Genomic DNA, 20428 nt, shown 5'->3' with positions numbered 1-20428 from the left:
GAAAGAGTAGAGTGCTGCTTTCCTAACGTTGGATTTTTTACTTGTTAAGTTACAGCTTTCGTTAATCTTATTCCGATCAAGGAATTATTTTGTTGATCATTTTCATATATTTCAACCTGCTGTGAAACCTTGAGACCACCTAAGTTGGATTTCATTTAGTTTGGATATCTTTGGCACCCTCGAATATGAAAAACCGTTGGCCTCGAGCATGAAGTGGTTTGAAAGCGTAACGAATAAAAATAGGTATAAATACTGGGATCCACAAAAGGGAACAATATGAAAAGTACCAAGAATGGATATTGTTCTCCCTGATATTTTACTCAAATTGCCGTCTCAATTCAAGAAGAAAACGGCAAAAGTTTTAACATCTGAATGCAGCAACAAAATATTGTGTTTTTTATTGACATTAAATCCTACGGAGGAAAATAAAGTAAAAGTGTTAAGTGCCAATTTCAATTGATTGGCGGTTAGTACCAGCTTAAACTTTGCGCAATCTTTTGGTACCTGTCTAAACCCCCAATACGAAAGCTCGCAACAACGTACTAAAATTCCCAACGCTTAGGCCGAGCAGCACAGAGTGGGAGGGGTAAAAGATCTTCTTATGTGTCGCGGAACCGAAATATATTGGAGGCCGTCCAATTCGGCGGAAGTTATTAATCCGACGTAACCGATCAAGCACTTTCTACCAGAAATATAGATCTGGACCTAGCCCTATTTTGTTGTTTTACAAAGTGCCGAGGAGTGCCCAGAGGTGAAGCCGGCGGCAACGACTGTCGTTTGTATCCGTCAACGTAACCGCGGATTCCTAGTTTATTTTATAGTGTCATTAGTTTAAATTAGCTTAGTACATTTTTTTAGTTTTTTTTTTTTTAATTATTTTTGGAAGAAATAGCAAGTGAAACGTGTGACAGGGCAGAGGAACCGCAAAAGAGGGCGTGAGTTTTTTTTTTTGTTGTACAATTTTGTTCTCCAGTTTTCGTTATAGGAACGTCGCCGCAGTCCATGGAAGCGATTTCATCGCTGTTTCAAGGCGTTTATTAAAACCAATTAAAGAAATGGCGTAAGTGATCCGAAAAAAAAAAAACTGAAAAATATTGGAGTTTGGTAGTTTTTAGCCACGATTTATTGCATAACCAAAAAAGATACCTCACGTAGGCAAGAGCTTCCGCGCTTAAGAGAGGCTGTGCGCTCTCCCTTATGCCCTTCTGGCATATCTTAAGACTCTTTTCTGCTTTCCCATCTACTTGCGAGCGTTTGCTTTAGATAATGCAATTGAATAACTGACCTGCCATAACGATCGCTGCGCACAGTTTTACATTTACTGGCTAGCCTTTCTCTTGCATATTTATTTATCTATTTACCTAATATAAAACTTATATATATACTGCCCTTCTTTCAATTTGAAATTTCAATCTAAATTTTAGCATTAAGAGCTAATATTTTATTAGTTTACTATTTGCGATGCGTGGTTCTAATTTGCAATATTAAATATAGTATTTAACATGAATTGGTGCTAGAGTTCTATATGCTGGGCAAAGGAGTTGAATAGTTGGTTGGATAGGAGGCTGCAAAAGCCTTCTTTAAGGGATAACCGGATGAACCGGGAGCGGTGATCAAGGTACATAGGCATAAATGGTCACAACAACACCGTGCCACGAATCGTATGTGTGTATGTGACCGTGTGCGTAGTTAGGTGTATTTGCTCATGTTCGTATTTGTGTCCGATACTTCTCTTGCACGTGAATCCGTACCAAAGGCCAAAGGCCAGAAATAAAAAAAAATATGACAACGTATTTTTATTTTTGTAAATAATTAAAGACTAATTTGTGTGTTAGACCTTTTAAAATAATGTTTTATGTAACCTTTGTTTTTATTTCTTTTTTGTGCTTGATTTTTATGTTTACTTAAAGTTTTAGTTGTGTTCCCCCTTAATTCCCACATAGATTTTATATTCATTGTATTAATCTATAAGTCTTTACTTAATAAAAGTGTTTAAGTCAGCTGCAGAAACTTGCAGATGTGTGTGAAATATTCAATAGTCTAACACTTCTTATTTTTTCAAGGTTGAACTTGTCCAGCAGAGCCACCGTGTTTGTTTTGTGTACTGTGTGTTTCTATTATGAATATCTACTGAATTGAATGCCCTTATTTAAACTATTGAATACATTTGCAAAAAAAATTGTTGTATTTTGGAAGCGTAACAAATGTAAGAAATCTTCCGTTTTACAATATGAATGTGATTGAGTACAAAGGAATAAATTTGATTGAAATGTGCCCTAAATGTATTCCAGAAAAAGGCGGAAAGTGCTCCAAGTGGCCGTGAAAAACATAATTTTATGGAGTCTTCAACGAGAACAAAGCGACGGCGTATAGCTCAGCTGGTCCAAATTGATAAGTCCGCTGTTTCTACATTACGCAACAAAAATCAAAGCCAAATTGTGTTGCCAGCGGATCCCATTGAAGTAATTTCTCTTTTAAGGGAGACCGGAATGACCAAACAATAATATTTTGAGTAGGAAATTTTGTGAACAGCAAAATATCATTTGGTTTTCTTCCAAGCTTCCAAAGTTTATTAGATAACACAGCCTCGAGCATATTAGAGCTTCAATCCAATGTTGTTGAAACCATAGCATATGATTCTATTGCACATCTCTTATTAATTGGAAAATGGGGTTTGGATGGAAGTACGGGCCATTGCGAATAAAAGCAAAGCTTCTCTAATAATGATTTAGACGACAAAAGTTTATTCGTTACATCATACGTACCCCTCCAACTTATTTCAAAAACTGATCAAAAAATCATTTGGCCCTCGTCAACGCGTTATTGCATACCAGTTCGATTCCAGTTTAAACGAGGGGGAACGTTGTGAGTTGCTGCTGCGACCGCGACTCTACATTTATACCCGATACTTAGTCAGTATAGCTCTCCTCCGGCAGGCGTTGCTAATATTAAACGACACGACAAAGAGTGCGTGCGAGAGAGACAGAAAATCAGTCTGAGCGTGACGTCGGGCGCTGCGTAGCCACTGCAAATTGATTTGTTCCTTTTGGCTATAAAAATGTTCCCATCTGATCCAGATTCAGCAATCTGATAGATATGGTCATTCCCTATAATTGTGCGTCTTTAGTTTTCTCGTATTTTCAATGTTGTGGATGCCACAAATTTTCGTCTTTTGTGGGGGCGCAAGGAGGTAGGTGAAATTTTGAGATAGACGTGTTATATTGAGATTTAACAGGAGTGTGGATACCAAATTTGGTTACTCTAGCCTTAATAGTCTCTGAGATTTGTGGATGCCCCAGATTTTCGTCCTTTGCGGGCGCTGAAGGGGCCTGCCAAAATTTTGAAATAAACTTGTCAAGGTCCGATATCACAGGAGTGTGGATACCAAATTTGGGTGCTCTAGCTTTTATAGTCTCTGAGATCCTTGAACTCATATTTTGCATTATGCAGAGAGAAATTGTTTTCTTGATTCTGGCTATAATAATTATACGATCTGGCTCCGATTTTTCACTCGAGTAGATGTAGTCATCATCTACGATTTTGCGTTTTCTGTTTTCTCGAATCTTTGAACTTGTGGGTGCCACAGATTTTCGCCCTTTGTGGGGGGGGAAGTAGGCGGGGAGAAGTTTTGAAATATACTTGTAACAATGACATATCAAAGAAGTCTGGCTATATAATATGTCGTTGCTCTAGCTCTTATAGTCCTTGAGCACTAGGCGCTTATAAGGACGGACAGACAGACATGGCTGAATCGACTCGACTAAAGTGTCTTGTCTAAAGTGGCTATGTATTCCTACGTTGTTTCTAGATTTATCTATTTAAAGCCGATGAAGAAATAAGTTTATAGCATTATAGATTTTTTTTAAATAACCATATTACTGCCATAAATTACCTTCCATAATTTTATAGACCTGAAGATAAGAGAATAATTCATTTTCCCTTGGTACTTTTCATGGTCAGAATCGTCTAGATGATGATTAGTTTTCATACAAATAGACGGAACGTCGATAGAACCAAAGGTACGAGCCAAAGGAACGCTTCATGGTACGGGCGCGCGGGGCTATTACTTCAATTCTCTTTTACGCTACCTTCGCCTCCGAAATGCTACTCGGCTTCGTCAATGCCTCGGTCAGCGTCGAGTCGGTGTGAAAGCATGTCAGTGCCTGCGTGCCGAAACCGTAGGGCAGCGTGGTCGCTGATGTCTTTGGCGCGGCACAGTGGGGACTCAGCCGAAATAGTAAAAAAATTGTATGAGTGCTTTAGATAAATTTAATGTACGCATCTAATAGAGAATTTTCCAATCGAATTTTCCCACTGTGCCGCTCCAAAGCATCGGCGATCCGCGACCACCGCTTCGACGGTGCTGAGGCTCGAGAGTCCAGAATTGCTGAACAGACGAAACCGATGGGCAGCGGGGTCGCGGTAGAGACAAAGTACAGGCGAAAAGGGAATTGAAACCCCGCCCGCTCCCTCGTGCCTTTTGGGTTCTAATGTTAGGACCCGCCATAGAACAGTTTTTTGGTCGCTCATGCAACATCTTGGTATTGTATAGTCTTTGATAGAACGTATTAGTTTTCGGTTCTAATTAAGATAGTACAAATAATTTTACCTTGTGAAAGGGTAAAAAATATCAGTTGTAAATTTGAATGTATTGTTTATTAGTATTAGTAATTAGTAAAAATATATTACCTGTAAATCCACTATCCTCACCGCCTGATGCTTCGCGAGAACATCGACTATCTTCTTTGACGCGCTCGCCACTTAGCTCACTGTCGCTATTCAAACTGTCATACTCTTCTGACTCAGACTTTATTACATTTGAACGACGCTTTTGTCTCTTTTCAGTATTCAAGTGCTTATATTCATCACAACCTTCGATGTTTGCGTTAGTGTTGGTGCCGCTTACACTGGTTGAAGCTGATCTTTTTACTTTTGTCCCAGAGCTGCATAAGGTACTATCAACTGCTAATCGAGAGTCATAATTCACTGATTTTCCTGTATGACTTATTGGGATGTTCCCCGATTGGTTTTCATGCTCTGGTAAATGAAATGTTGCGTAAGGGTATATATCTTCTGAGTATTCTGGTATGCGCTCGAGTCCGATAACAGATTCAGGGGGAGATTGTTGGCAAGATTTTCGTACCGTACCATAAAAGTGTTCTCGGGGTTGAACAACCTTGCCTCCTGTGCCTCTAGGGGACCTCAGTGAAATCTCGTTACTAGCAAATCCATTGCGAGGATCTAAAAAAATGTATTTAGTAAGTATTTATCTGGTGAATTGATTAAACATAACACTACGAACAATTTTTAAAGCATATTAAAGCTCCAATCAATGCGAGAATAGTTCCAAAAATGGATGACACAATTACAGCTAAAAGATGAGCATCGGTGAATACTGTCTGGACGCTGGGCAGCTCTACACGACCCAATTCATTTTTAATCTCTACAAAGTCTAATGTTTTAAAATAAAACTCCTTGTGAGTGGACCCGGCATTGTTGTGGGCAGTCATTCGTAAGTTATATGCAGTTCCGGGGTCTAAGTCACCTATATTGTATCTTGCCTAATGGTAGAAAATTCAATTTAATTTTATCATCATACAAATTTGTGTTTTATACATACATTTGTTTCAATTTTGTTAGAAACTATTATCCATTCAGTAGAAGACTCATGCAGCTTGAATTCTATACTGAAATACAGTATGGGGCACCCCCCATCTTGCCACGAAGATAAATCCAATGTAATCGATGTTGTATTCAAACGAATAAAACTCTGAGTCGGCGGCGCAGACGGTTTATCACCTGTTAAAGAAAGCATTAAAATAAACTAACTAATTTTATCCGAATCGTACCTTTAGTTTTTACTGATTCCACTTCGCTAGAAGGACTCGTGCCAATTGTATTATATGTGTTGATTGTGAATTGATATCTAGTTCCGCATTGAAGGTTCTCTAATACATAGGAGTTAATACGGCGATCCAATTGTAGTTCCTCCCACTCGGCCGGCTCGCGTCTGAAAGTTAATGTGAAACCTTTTAACGGCGCACCACCAATGTCTTCTACTCTCCATTGTAAAGATACTGAGTTTTTGTGAACCGAATTTACGGAGACTATTGGAGCTGAAGGCGGCACTATTAAAGATTTAAAAATAGTTTTTAATATTATGTTAATAGTGATTATTGGACACATTTACCTTGTACAAATAGCTGATATGTAATATGGTCAGAACCAATCGGGTTTCTCACAACACAGGAGTAATTTCCTTCGTTGGGCCGTTGAATGTTCCGGAGACTCAATGTATTGTCATTGTTTACTTCCATGCGGATATGTTTTTTTAAACGAGTGTTTAAAACCTTCCATTCTGCCGTCGCTTTTGGGTTACCAACAAAAACGCATGTCAATTTAATATCGGCTCTCCAACTAACACTCAGTGTCTGACTAAATGAAATTATAGCTGCTGGTACTAGTGTATTGGGTACGAGTTTAATAACTGGTGTGCTGGGACCTTGGCCCACTCTCGTGGATGCTGTCACCCAAGCCTCATATACTTCTCTCATATTTAAGTCTTTAGCTTCGAAATGGCGATTATGAGCTGGAAGAACTTCCTTTAGAATTTTTAATTCCTGTCCCTTTTCAAGTACTCTTATGAATACATTATATTTAGTTATCAACCCATTAGGACGTCGTGGTGGAAGCCAGCTAATAATTACTGACGATTCAGTACTCACAATCGATTTTACACGTTCTGGTGCATCAGGAACTGCCTCCTCAGTAGTACACGATACAGCAGGACTTAAATTACCTTCACCAGCACGAGTAAAAGCCAAAACCTGAACGCTGTAATTTGTAAAAGGATGGAGGCCATGAAGTACAGTGCTCTGAGCTGATGTAATCTTAGTTTCTCGTCCGTTGTACTCGTTTTCCAAATATACTGGTTCATAGAATATCTTGTATCCTTGAATAATTCCATGGCATAATTCCTTGGGTGGCGACTGCCAAGATATTTGAATATTTTGTGCAGTTAGAGCAATACATGATACGGATTGCGGGCTTGCCGAAGGGGCGTCTTCTAAGGTATGACCTAATGCCACTTCGCTTGGGGGCCCATCACCCTTCACATTATAGGCTGATATAGTGATTGCATATTGCGTATACTTTTCCAATTCGATTAAGCGGAAGTCATTTATACCTTCTGTTCTTAAGCTACTAACTTTCGTATTATTTTTTACCCTATTTGGGGAGTTATGTTTTTGATATGTAATGGTGTAACCTAACAACTCTCCATTCCAGGTATCCCGCACAGGTGCCCGCCAAGTTATCAATAGCTGAAATTAATTAGGAAGAAAAAAAGGCCATTTTAATATTCAATGATAACCATTCCGAACACAAAAGAGCTTCTGACAATCAGAAAATAAATGACCTTTTCCTGATAAGAGAATTTTGAATATTAGCTTGACTTGCTTTAGGGTGGGCACTTGAACCTTGCTTGAGTAAATTACCTGTTGCGCTCCCAAAGGTTCTGCAGTTACATCTTGGGGAGGTGCAGATGGTACTTCCGAGTCCGTTTGAAAGAATAAAACATCACTTGGAGCACTGGTACCTAAATGATTTTCTGCATATAGGCGAATGTGATATGACTGTGCTGGCTTAAGTGATCCTAATTGTGCAGTAGTTCTATCCCCAGGTATAAGTTTTTGGTTATTTTGTTCATGCCAAACATCTAAATAATGGGAATAGAAGAATATGCAGTATAAGAAAGAAGTAAATGCGCTGTAATTAACGTGCCCACCATAAAATACCCGCTATTTGATTTTATTCTTCTGCTCTAAATAAGACCTAATCTAATTGCTGTATTACAAAAAAAGTTTCTTAAAAAGTTTTGTTTTTATTGCACTTTTTATAAGTGTGCGTTTAGTCCTAGAAACCAAAGTGCATATACAAATATATCCTTTATCTGTTAATATGCAAACTAAAAATTTTGTATAGCCTAATAGGCTCTGCACACTGAGCCCATCCCGGGGAAATGGTGGGATTTTTTGACAGATGTGAAAGTCGAATTCACTCTGGCACCATCCGCCATCCACCATCCGTCAAAAACAGCTGACTGATCTGAGTAATACGCTTAAATATTGAATAAATGTATTTAATGGTGAACAAATAAATTCACAGAAAGTTGGTGAACCATGACTGCTACCATCGGCAGGCACGGGGAAGAGCAGTACTCTCTCTGGTCCCCAGTTCTCACACCTCTAATGTGGCGGAATCTGACCATGTCATCGATCGGAGTAATGAAAACTAGTCCACGCGGATTCACACGGATGGATAAAGACACCGATCCTCCAGATCATTAAGGAGGCAGAGGGACATGGGTGGCGTCTACCTGTGACTCAAAAGGGGTGCCCATGGGATAAAGACTAATGACAAAATGACTAATGACCAAAATGCTTGAGGATGTTTTAACTCCGCACTTGCAACATATCTACAAGTCACTTATCCAACTCAACATGGATTTATAATGCGGCGATCAACAACCGCGAGCTTTCTAGAGTTTACCTCTTTCATTATTAAAGGCTTTCGAGGTAACTTACAGACGGATGTTATTTACACCGACTTTAGTAAAGCATTCGACTCTGAAAACCATTCCGTTTTAGTGCATAAACATGACCTTTTAGGGTTTCCGCGCAACCTCCTGAGATGGATTTCTACACCTTAATGCATCAAAAAAGCAAAGTAAAGACATTTCATCGTTCTTGCTCCTCGTGGCTACCTATACCCTATTTGGTGGTTCTCTTGAGAGAATTACACTGATGGACCGTATAGAATCAGTCCAGAAAAACTTTTTAATCTTTGCTCTGCGGGGCCTTAACTGGAATGAGGGTGTGAGACTCCCATCTTACTCTAGTAGACTGCTATTAGTAAACCTCCCATCCTTAGTTAACCGTAGAAAAATTCTTGGTGTGATTGTTATGCACAACTTGATCAGGAGTGATCAATTTGGTATTTGTATTTTGAATGCATGCCTAGTTCGAATATTAGTCTTAAAGCTATCTTTCCTGCATGCTCGCGTATAAGCCTTCTGCTGGTTGCAGACGGGCCACTTGATACTGCAGTAATTGCATCGCCTCTTGAAAGATGCAGCCATGTAAAAAATAAATTTCGCAAGTTTTAGAACAAAAATGTTGCTATTAAACTATGACAATTTTTTCTGTCTGATGTATTCCAATTAATTAATATTTAAGAAATGCTTCCGTTTTAAAACTTCGAATATTTTGTTTGTTAAAGTGTCCTGTTCAAGTGTGACAAAATTATGAACAGGGTCTGATAGATAGTGGAATGCCCGATTAAAGTGGTAAAATTAGTGTTCAGTTATGGTAAAATCCTCCTTTAATTGCAATACTTTGAAGGCAGAAGGAAATATTGCGGACAGGGTTGATCATAGATAATAGACATCTCGTGTCTTAATCTCGCGCCTTTCTTTTTTTCGCTTTCGCTCTCGCGATCTGTCTATCTTTTAAATGTCTATACAAACACTTACATAACTCGAGCTCTCGTTATCTCGCTACATAATTTCGCTATACTTTCGTCGGTGCATCGCATAATACATACTGTTTGAGATGCCAAGCTTTTTTGGCACCTATGTTTTTCACAATAAAAAGAGATTTGGGTTAAACTTTATAATATATAATATATTTAATCTTGGTGGCTTAGCGGAAGCCGATTGCTTGCTATTGCCAGATGTACTTTATGCGAGATCGATATGCAACCAATGCGCAGAGGGGTTAGCATAGAACTAAACTATAGACGACGGCGTTAGATCAAAGTGACTGCCGAAGTGGCGGCAGCAGATCAAAGTAGTTGCCGAAGTGGCGGCGGCAGAGAGCCCCTGTAGCGAGAGAGCGCAGCAGCTCTGCAGAAAGTCAACGTTTTACAACATATGTAGGCGGCTCTCTATGCTCATACAATAATAATGCTAAAGTTACGGTTATTCCTCAGCGGCTGGCCCGAACATACTCCCCCCGTTGGGAGCTAGTCTCTCAACAGATTCCTTAAGGGGCAGCAAACATAGCCGAGTGACGGCCCTCCTGATGTTTCCTGAGGATGTCTTCAGGTCAGCGACGCGACACACTCCGTCCTTGCCCAAAACGACATCGACCACTCTAGCCAGTGGCCAACGCATTGGAGGAAGATTTTCGTCCTTCACCAGAACGAGGTCGTTCTTGCAGATGTTTTGCGCGGGGGTACGCCACTTCGCGCGCTCTTGCAAAAGAGTGAGATACTCTTCGCGCCAACGGCTCCAAAATATTTGCTGTAGTTGGGTGACCCGCTGCCAGCCATCCAGACGATTGTAGTTCAGCTTCGTTAGGTCAGGCTCGAGGATTTGCTCATGGGGGCCGCCTAAAAGCAGATGAGCAGGAGTCAAAACGTCTAAATCATCAGGATTTTCTGAAAGCGAGAGCAAAGGGCGAGAGTTAACAATTGCAGTGATCTGACAGATCAGAGTGCGCAGCTCGTCGAAGCTAAGCACAGATGGTCCAACGGAGCGGTACAGGTGATATTTTGCGGTCTTCACGGCCGCTTCCCACAACCCGCCAAAATGCGGAGAGCGAGGTGGGATGAAACGCCAGTCGATCGAGTCAGCCAAGCAGGATTCGTGGACCTCCTTCATATGCGGTTCGCTAAGACAAAGCTTCTTTAGCTCCAGAAGTTCGTTCTTGGCCCCAACGAAGTTTGTCGCATTGTCCGACCAAATTTGACTTGGCCTTCCTCGAGTGGAAGTAAAACGCTTTAATGCGCCTAGAAACGATGCAGTGGTCAAATCCTTTACGAGCTCCATGTGTATAGCCTTGGAAGTGAAGCAGATGAATACGCTAATGTAGCACTTGATCGGAGGCCTTGTGCGGATTTCTGATCGGTAGAAAAAAGGTCCACAGTAATCCACTCCAGTGACTTCAAAAGCTCGAGATCCTTCCAAACGCTCCTTAGGTAGGTCTCCCATGATGTGTTCGACCATGCGCGGCCTAGTCCTGAAGCATCTCACACATCTGCTGACGACCCTTGACACTGCCTTAACACCTCCAATGGGCCAATATTCCAGCCGAATTTTGGATAGCAAGGCGCGAGGTCCGGCATGGAGGTTTCTTTCATGGTAATGTCTTATCAGCGCAAAGGTAATGGAATGCCCCTTTGGCAGAATGAGCGGGTGCTGAGCATCAAATCCTAGCGATGAGTTGCCAAGACGACCTCCAACTCTAAGTAGTCCAGAATGATCGATGAACGGGTTGAGCGAACTAATAGAACTGGATTTCATGACTTGACCATTGCGCCGAATCTCCTTTATGTCCATCCACAAATTTGCCAGCTGAATGTGTCGAATTAGAAGATGCGTTCCTTGCCGAATATCAGAAACGGTGAGTCCTGGATGCCTAAGACGATGTATAAATTTATGCATGTAGGCGAATGTGCGCTGCATGCGAAAGAATGAAATCGCAAATTTGCATCCGGACGTGAGATCGGCATGTGGAGACGTGATTAGCAATCCTCTCTTGCGAAGCTCCAAAGTTGCTATGTTGTTAGTAGGAGATACAGGCCACTTATCCTTGGAGCATAGCAAAAAGGATGGGCCGTGAAACCATAGCTCTGACTGGATAAGATGGTTGGGAAGCGAGCCTCTCGAGAGAATATCAGCAGGATTTAAAGATGTGGGAACATAGCGCCATTCCATGTCTGCCGTCAACTCCTGAATTGATGCCACTCGATTTGCCACGAAAACTTGAAATTTAGCTGGCTCGTCCCTAATCCAAGATAATGCTGTTGACGAATCCGACCAGCAATAGAACCGACCTGTAAAGATTCCCATGTCCTTTACATTCTGCATGATTTTCGCAAGCAAATGGGCTCCACTTAATTCCAGCTTAGGAATCGATATAGTCTTTAGCGGCGCCACTCGCGACTTTGAGCACAAAACGTGGCTCGAAGACTGGGCTTCCCTGGACACGATATACACGCAAGCGCCATATGCTTCTAAGCTGGCATCACAGAATCCGTGAACTTCTGTAGCCACACTAGAACGAAGAACCAAGCGAGGAAATGAGATCCGAGAAATGCTTGCCAAACTATTTCTCAAGTCCATCCAAGTTGAATGCAACGCTGAGGGTAGGCTTTCATCCCAATCCAAATTTTCTCTCCAAAGCTGCTGAAGGAAGATTTTGCACCTGACAATGACTGGATTTATCAATCCAAGAGGGTCGTAGAACCGCGCAATCGTAGATAAAACCGACCGCTTTGATGGCTTTGAGGTTGCGTCCAGTGCGGACAAGGCAAAAAGCAGCTGATCCGAAGCAGGGTCCCACGCTAAGCCGAGAGTTTTGGCTATGTCGCTTCCATCATTAAACTTTAGGAACTTCTCTATGTCATCTTCAGGGGTTCCCTCAAGTACTTCCTGGTGACTGGAGCACCATTTCCTCAGTCTAAAGTTACCACGGGACAGTAAAGCTGATGTTTGGTGCATCTTTTCCATGACCTGTGCGACCGAATTACCGCCCGAAATGAGGTCATCCACGTAAAACTCCTGCCGCAGAGCAGCTGAGCCAAGAGGGTAGGATTCACCCTCGTCGATGGCCAGCTGGTGCATTGCGCGGACCGCTAGAAATGATGCAGCCCTCGTCCCGTATGTGACGGTGTCTAATGTGTAGACTTGAACCTCGGACTCGATGGAATCTCGCCATAGGATGCATTGATACAAATTGTCGGGTGGAGACACTCGTACGCAGCGGTACATTTTACAAATGTCCCCAGTGAGAGCGACTGGATATGTTCGAAAGCGAACCAATATGTTGAACAATGCAGGCTGGATAACAGGGCCTGTCATCATCACATCATTTAGAGAATATCCAGTTGATGTAGCTGCGGAACCATCGAAAACGACACGGAGTTTTGTCGTCGTACTGTCCTCCTTTAGGACACAGTGATGAGGCAAGAAATATTTGCAGAGGCTACGGGAATCAGGGTTGACTTGGTGCATATGATGCAAATCAATATACTCCCTCATAAAGGCGGAATACCGCTCCTTGAGTGTAGGATTACGCTCCAGTTTTCGCTCCAGACTGATGAACCGTCGATAAGCCTGAGCATAAGATTCTCCCAAACGATCAGAATTGTTATTTAGCGGTAGACGAACTGCATACTCCCCGGATGGCAACCGTGAAAGGCGGCTTACGAAATGTGCTTCACAATCGTCTTCTTCTTTGGTATTCAACCCAACCTCCACACAATTCTCGACTTCCCAAAACATACGAAGAGTTTTATCCAACCTTGCTTCCATCTCAGCTATCGAATCTGGACAATTGTGCGTGGCCAAAAGCGCCGAGCTTGATACCTTCTGTCCACCACCAGATACGATCCACCCAAGCCGGGTCTTCTGCAGAAGAGGCAGTCCATCGGTGAGTTTGATTTGCCCTACGCAGAGGAGATCATAAAAAACGCTCGCACCAATGAGAAGATCAACCCGTTGAGGATTGAAAAATGCAGGATCAGCGAGCTGAATGTTAGATGGAATACGCCAATCGGATACATTTACTGCCATACTTGGTTGAGAATCGGTAATCGTGGGGGCGATGAGAGCAGTAAGTGTAGTTGTGTAAGCAGAGGTGCGAGAATGCATACAAATGCTTATGGTGGATCCCTCAGTAGAAACGCTGGTATCGCCCAGCCCAGACACAAGTGCAGACGATTGAGTTCTCCTAAGCTGAAGCTGCTGGGCGAACCTGGATGTGACGAGATGCAGCTGCGATCCTGAATCTAAGATGGCACGACAAGGAACTAAAACGCCAGACCGATTCTTCACGAGAACCACGGCTGTAGCCAGAAGCACGACATCAGAGTGAAGACCTTGGGCAGCAAGAGAGGTAGACGAAGGTAGAGACGAGCTGCTAGCAGAATTTTGAGCAACGGAAAGAGTGTCTGGTTGAACGGCCAGATCGGGAGGAGTAATACCTGGGCAGCCTTGTGTTGTGGGCTGCATACTAACGAAGTGCAACAAACTATGATGCCTACCGCCGCATACTCGACATTTTCCACTATTGCATGCGCGGGTCCGGTGCCCCGGTTTTAGGCAATTGAAGCATAGGGAAAGCTTCTTCACTTCTTTGTGGCGCAGCAACGGTGAGAGATTTTCGAATATCTTGCACGAGTATATTCCATGGCCCGCTGAGTGGCAAAAGACGCATACAGACGGGTCGGCGGAAGAGTTGGAAGCTACAAACGTTTTCTTAACATGCGTATATGAATGGTTTTTTCCCACCTGATCGCTACTAGCGTGTGTCGCTGTAGCATATTCCAATCGCTCCATTTTCTGGCAGCGTTGCTGCAAGAATTCGAAGAATTCCTCTGCGGTAGGTATAGCATCCGACGATGTGTGCTCCTCCCATTTGGTTTGCGTCTTCGAATCCAACTTCTGCAGCAGCATGTTGATAACCATGAATCCCGAAATCTCCTCAGCAGTTCCCAATGTCTGCAACGCTCGCATGTGTAAATTGACTGCATCCGAAAACTCCCGAAGCCTTTTAGCAGAAGGCGAGTCTACCCTCTTTAGCCCAAGAATCTTCTTGATGTGTGCCTGGAAAACAAGTCTTTTGTTATTAAAGCGTTTATTAAGTATATCCAGAGCCGCACGATAATTGGCACTGGAGAGCTCCAACGATCGAACCGAATCCAAAGCCGCATCAGCGAGGCAAGAGCGAAGGTGCTGGAATTTCTCGATGTCACTGAGATCCGCATCCGCTTCAATCACAGATTTGAACATTGCCATAAAATCCGAGAACTCGACGTATCCACCAGAAAACTTCGGCACCTTCAGCTCAGGAAGTCGCTGCTTGTGAGCCATGATGATGGTACTATGTCCGGAATGGCTTGGCAGAGTCGTAGAATTGGCAGCGGCGTGTGACTGGCCTACTTCAACAGCAGCCAGCAACTCAGCTTTCAACGATATGAAAAGAGTATCGAAGATTTCGCGCAGCTCACTCCCAATCTCGTTTTGATCGAGAGCCTCCAACTCATTATGGGCCTTATTAAATTCCGCTCGAATTTCTGCCAACATATCAAGGCGCACCTCGACTTCCGCGGCGGTCAGCTTGTCGATTTTATTCCCCGCGAAGGATTCGCCAAGCCTGTGCAATCGATCATATAATGACTGACTTTTACGTTTATACAGACTCAGTCTGGAATCAGCCACCACAATATTTCCGCCCGCGCCTGTATTTGGATCGTTGTCCATGTTAACCGTTGTGCAATCGACACAACAACGGAAAATGAAATACCGCTTAAGCGACGATGTATAGACGCGAGAGCGAGAATGCAAGACACGAAAAGTCAAGAACCGCGGCTGCAGCTGCGCAGAGAATGAGAGATTCGACGCTTAAAGTACCGGAATTTGTCTATAAATATTCCAGCCGCACTCTCACTGAATTTGCACTTTAAACTGTTTTTCAATGTGCACTCAAATGTATTTGTTGGTAGTTAAACTACCCAACAACACAATATTGTATAATTAATAATTATTTTAACGGAACGCGATTAAGAAATGGTTTTATATCACGTCGGGGGGTCACCAATGTTTGAGATGCCAAGCTTTTTTGGCACCTATGTTTTTCACAATAAAAAGAGATTTGGGTTAAACTTTATAATATATAATATATTTAATCTTGGTGGCTTAGCGGAAGCCGATTGCTTGCTATTGCCAGATGTACTTTATGCGAGATCGATATGCAACCAATGCGCAGAGGGGTTAGCATAGAACTAAACTATAGACGACGGCGTTAGATCAAAGTGACTGCCGAAGTGGCGGCAGCAGATCAAAGTAGTTGCCGAAGTGGCGGCGGCAGAGAGCCCCTGTAGCGAGAGAGCGCAGCAGCTCTGCAGAAAGTCAACGTTTTACAACATATGTAGGCGGCTCTCTATGCTCATACAATAATAATGCTAAAGTTACGGTTATTCCTCAGCGGCTGGCCCGAACACATACTTATACATAAAAGTACTTATATTTATCAGAAACAACTTGAGTTTTTAATAAATATATTGCAAAGTACCATATTAAACGAGGGGGAACGTTGTGAGTTGCTGCGGACACCGCAACTCTACAGTTATACCCGATACTAAGTCAGTATGGCTCTCCTCCGGCAGACGCCGCTAATATTAAACTACACGACAAAGAGTGCGTGCGAGAGAGACAGAAAATCAGTCTGAGCGTGACGTCGGGCGCTGCGTAGCCAGTGCAAATTGATTTGTTCCTTTTGGCTATAAAAATGATCTGATCTGATCCAGCAATCTGATAGATATGGTCATTATCTATGATTCTGCGTTTTTAGTTTTCTCGAATCTGTAATATTGTGGATGCAACAGATTTTCGTCCTTTGTGGGGGCGGAAGGGGGTGGGGCGAAATTTTGAGATATACGTTTTATAGTGACATCTTAAAGGAGTGTGTGTACCAAATTTGGTTACTCTAGCCTTAATAATCTCTGAGATTTGTGGATGCCTCAGATTTTCGTCCTTTGCGGGGGCGGAAGGGGTTGTGGCGAATGCTTGACATAAAACGGTCAAGGTCCGATATCACAGGAGTGTGGATACCAAATTTGGTTGCTAGCTAACTCTTATGGGATCTGAGATCCTTGAACTCATATTTTGCAATTGGCAAAACCGACCATGAAACCTGTGTGTTAGAGAGAGGCAGAGCGAGAAAGAATGAAATTGTTTTCGTGATTCTGGCTATAATAATTATACGATCTGCTTCAGATTTTGCACTCTAGAAGATACAGTCATCTACGATTTTTAGTTTTTAGTTTTCTCGTATCGTCGAAATTGTGGATGCCACAGATTTTCGCTCTTTGTGGGGGCGGAAGTGGGCGGGGCAAAGTTTTGAAATATTCTTGTAGCAGTAACATATCACAGAAGTCTGGATCCAAAACATCGTTGCTCTAGCTCTTATAGTCTTTGAGCACTAGGCGCTGAAGGGGACGGACAGACGGACAGACAGACATGGCTCAATCGACTCGGCTATTGATGCGGATCAAGAATATATATACTTTATGGGTCGGGAACGATTCCTTCTGGACGTTACACACATCCACTTTTACCACAAATCTAATATACCTCGCTCGGTAGTTCAACAATCTCCTTTTTTATCTTCTTCATGCATATTGCACATGATACTAGGATATACGATTTTGCATCCATCCGTTCCAGATTCAGACAGACAGCTTTTTTTTGGACCTTATGTACATTTTCCCGAGTAAAGTATTCCTCTTGGAATTAATGTAATATTCGGTAATAAAAAGAAAACAGTATTCATTTCCTTCTTTTATGTGCTAAGCCTATTGTAATAGATAAGTAAAATTGGTAAACAACGATACATACCTCCTGATTTCTTATATTGTAATATGTAATTTGATATTGGTTGAGAGTCTCGATTGTTTCCTCCACCGCCACCTAAAATTACTGAATCCTGATCATTTGGCGACCACGCCAATGTCACAGAACGGCTTCCCAAATCCATAACGTGTAAGTTGACCGGAAAAGTTGGAGGTTCTTGGACCTGCAAATGTACGACAGATCTATCATGACCGTATGCGTTGTTGGCAATGCATGAATATTCTCCTCTATCAGTAAGAGCTGTGTGTAATATTGTCAGTTCAGATAAAACTCCATAAGCTAAAGGCGAGTTTTTGATGTGATATCGTATTTCATAAGCAGGATCAATTTTATTAGCTTTGGCTCTCCAAGACATTTCCAACGGCCGATCTCCAGTTGCTTCACATGCTATCGTTACACGTTCACCGCGTCGTATGGTAAACATTTTTTTAGAAACTGTTACCGAAGGACCCACTGTATAGAAAATCAGTTTTACAATTAAAGTAATATTAGCATATTAAATAAAAAATGTTTCATATCTTACCATGAATGGTCAATTTTATTAGAGTACTTAGTCCAACCCCAATTCCATTGTTTGCCTGACATAAATAGTGGCCCTCGTGCTCTCGTCCGACCTTTGATATAATAAGCGAACCATTGGCGTGAGTCTCTATAACAGAGTGTGAGTTTCCATTGCTAACTCCATAATTCAGTTCGCGATACTCCCCAGAGTCTCCTATATTTAATAATACTCATGTGCTCATAATGTTCTAGACAAACCGCAAATTTCTTACCGATAGATTGCTTCCATTGAACTGTAGGCTCGGGAAACCCATCAGCAGTACATGACATTATTACTAAATTACCAAGTATTGCATCTTGGTCAGTAGGTTTTAAGACCCATCTAGGAGGTACTAAATAAAAATATCTTTATTAGCAAACGTTGTATATAATGGTCCTATTAAATGTATTTTCTTGCACATTTGTCATTTTTACCTATGGTAAGTACATTTATGAATACATACAAATGTTCGAAATTCATGCACAAACAATAAATATACAAAACTATTCAACTTACCATACAATTTGAAACTCAAGTAATAAAGATAGATCAATATACTCGAATAATCAGACTACAAGTGGCTATTGCTTAAATATGTGTAAATTATTATATACATAGCTCGATGTAAGTTACTTTAAAATTTATATTATACTGATATTATATACTTTTTTCAGTTTTTATATAGAACTCAAGAATTATTTTATATGTACAAAAAAATGCTTAATACAATCGAATCAGAACGTTTTAGTCTAGGAAAACATGTTTTATTAGGTCGGAAACGAAATTATGGTTGTTATTTAATTAATTAAATATTATAGTATGTACTCTAAATTTCATTTTATTTTATGCATTTATATACTCGATGAAGACCAGCTATTATCTCAAAATGTAAGAGGACCGATGGAAGTGAGTTAGCCTAATTGCTTGGAGTTCCCAAAGGAAGGATAATTTTTCGACCAATGGTCGTTAACAATATACAAAAATGTATTATCAAACCTATAGTATACAGCCTGTATATTTATTATTCGTCATGCATATTCATGTCAGCGCTTTAAATTATTTTATGTTCTGCACAATAATGCAGGCACGCTGGAAAATTAAGAAATTAAAACTGACCGACCCAGTGAGCTGAGCGTATGGAGTAGAATTACGGCCTATGCCGGGTCTTGGAAATGTTCTCTGAGCTGAAGAATTACAAATACGGAAGTGCCATGAAGATAACCTCCTAGACGATTGGCTCGGTTGCCTGGCAGGATCCGTGAGACCAATTACTATGACAGAGCCTCTAGACAGAGTACTTATCACGGCCAGAATACCAAGAATACCCAAGATTTCAAATTTACAAGATTTAATATAATAATATTAATAACGATATTAATTCAATAAACAATAATCATTTAAATAAATGTTCACTCTTATTTTTAGATCGATTTGTATATGTACAATGTGCATATGCTCGTTTAAAGTCTGTAAAAAGTTTCATCGATTTTCAACTAGTGGGTTGAAATCTGTTGCCAACTTGTGCATCGGAGTATGCCATTATTATTTCCATGATTATGTCTCCTTGTCCAATTCCTTTCCACCGCGTTATCAATTGCGTCCAGACAGAAAACATTATACCGTATCGGATATTAAAGAATATAAGGACACCAAGACGAAAGATCGAAAGATACTTTACTGTAAAACCTTTAAATTGGTTTAGTTACAAACCAAATTGACAGATGGTAAGACAGCATATATTTATTTACTTTTAAACTATTTGCAGTTTTAATTTGACAATAATAAAAAACCAAATGGAAAAAATGCGCAATATACGTTTATATGTACTAGAATTGTATTCTTAAAACCTTAGTGCTATAACATTTTACCTTTCGAGTCCGTTTGAGTGTTGGGATGCATGTGCATAGTGCGAAGTGCAAAGTGCTTTTTACCTAATTCAAATAAATATAACCTATGCCTTATTTAAAACTGCCATATTTTACTAAACATAATGTTGTTAAATATTATGTTTTTAACAGAAAAAATCATACTCAAAAAGACCCGTACAGCTTACATAAAAATGCCAATAGACTCTAAAGATAATCTATGCATATTGACCCAATGTCCATAATAATTATGTCTGACCAATAAATAATAATAATAATAGTCAATAATAATGACACATAATGTTTTATTTTTTCATCAAATATACATTAAACTCGAAGTGGAATAAAAAAAACCAATTTGGAGCTAATAAGAGATTGATACATATCCTTACTAATTGCGACAAGACATACCTATTTAATGACATACCCATTAAATTAAACAAGTGCTTAAGCTAAAATTTAAGTTTAGTTTATTAGTTGCCCCTAACGACCATTCGTGTAAATGATATTTATGATATAAATAATATCTATGACTTAATGACATACAAGTTGAACCGATCTCAAAACTCAAAGGTTCTACAGAACACAAATACATGTTCTCTC

At 40.9% G+C, this 20428-nt stretch overlaps 1 protein-coding gene and 1 long non-coding RNA gene across 2 annotated transcripts in view; one reads left to right on the top strand and one right to left on the bottom strand.

Annotated features, from left to right (window-relative positions):
* The window catches only part of LOC6899595 (Down syndrome cell adhesion molecule-like protein Dscam2), a 139795-nt gene that overhangs the window by 19394 nt on the left and 99973 nt on the right, over positions 1-20428 (bottom strand). The window contains 10 exon segments of the mRNA XM_033380836.1: positions 4690-5037; positions 5149-5241; positions 5303-5561; positions 5621-5799; positions 5850-6128; positions 6191-7322; positions 7497-7717; positions 17405-17872; positions 17943-18134; positions 18193-18312. Coding sequence (XP_033236727.1) covers positions 4690-5037; positions 5149-5241; positions 5303-5561; positions 5621-5799; positions 5850-6128; positions 6191-7322; positions 7497-7717; positions 17405-17872; positions 17943-18134; positions 18193-18312 — 3291 coding nt within the window.
* On the top strand, positions 5111-5615 carry LOC117184232 (uncharacterized). Its single transcript, XR_004469516.1, has 2 exons — positions 5111-5258; positions 5314-5615. It is a non-coding gene; the product is annotated as an uncharacterized lncRNA (long non-coding RNA).

This window comes from Drosophila pseudoobscura, chromosome 4 (genome assembly GCF_009870125.1).
Source record: "Drosophila pseudoobscura strain MV-25-SWS-2005 chromosome 4, UCI_Dpse_MV25, whole genome shotgun sequence".
In the NCBI taxonomy this organism is placed as follows: Eukaryota; Metazoa; Arthropoda; class Insecta; order Diptera; family Drosophilidae; genus Drosophila; species Drosophila pseudoobscura.
This window is presented reverse-complemented; position numbering and strand designations above follow the sequence as displayed.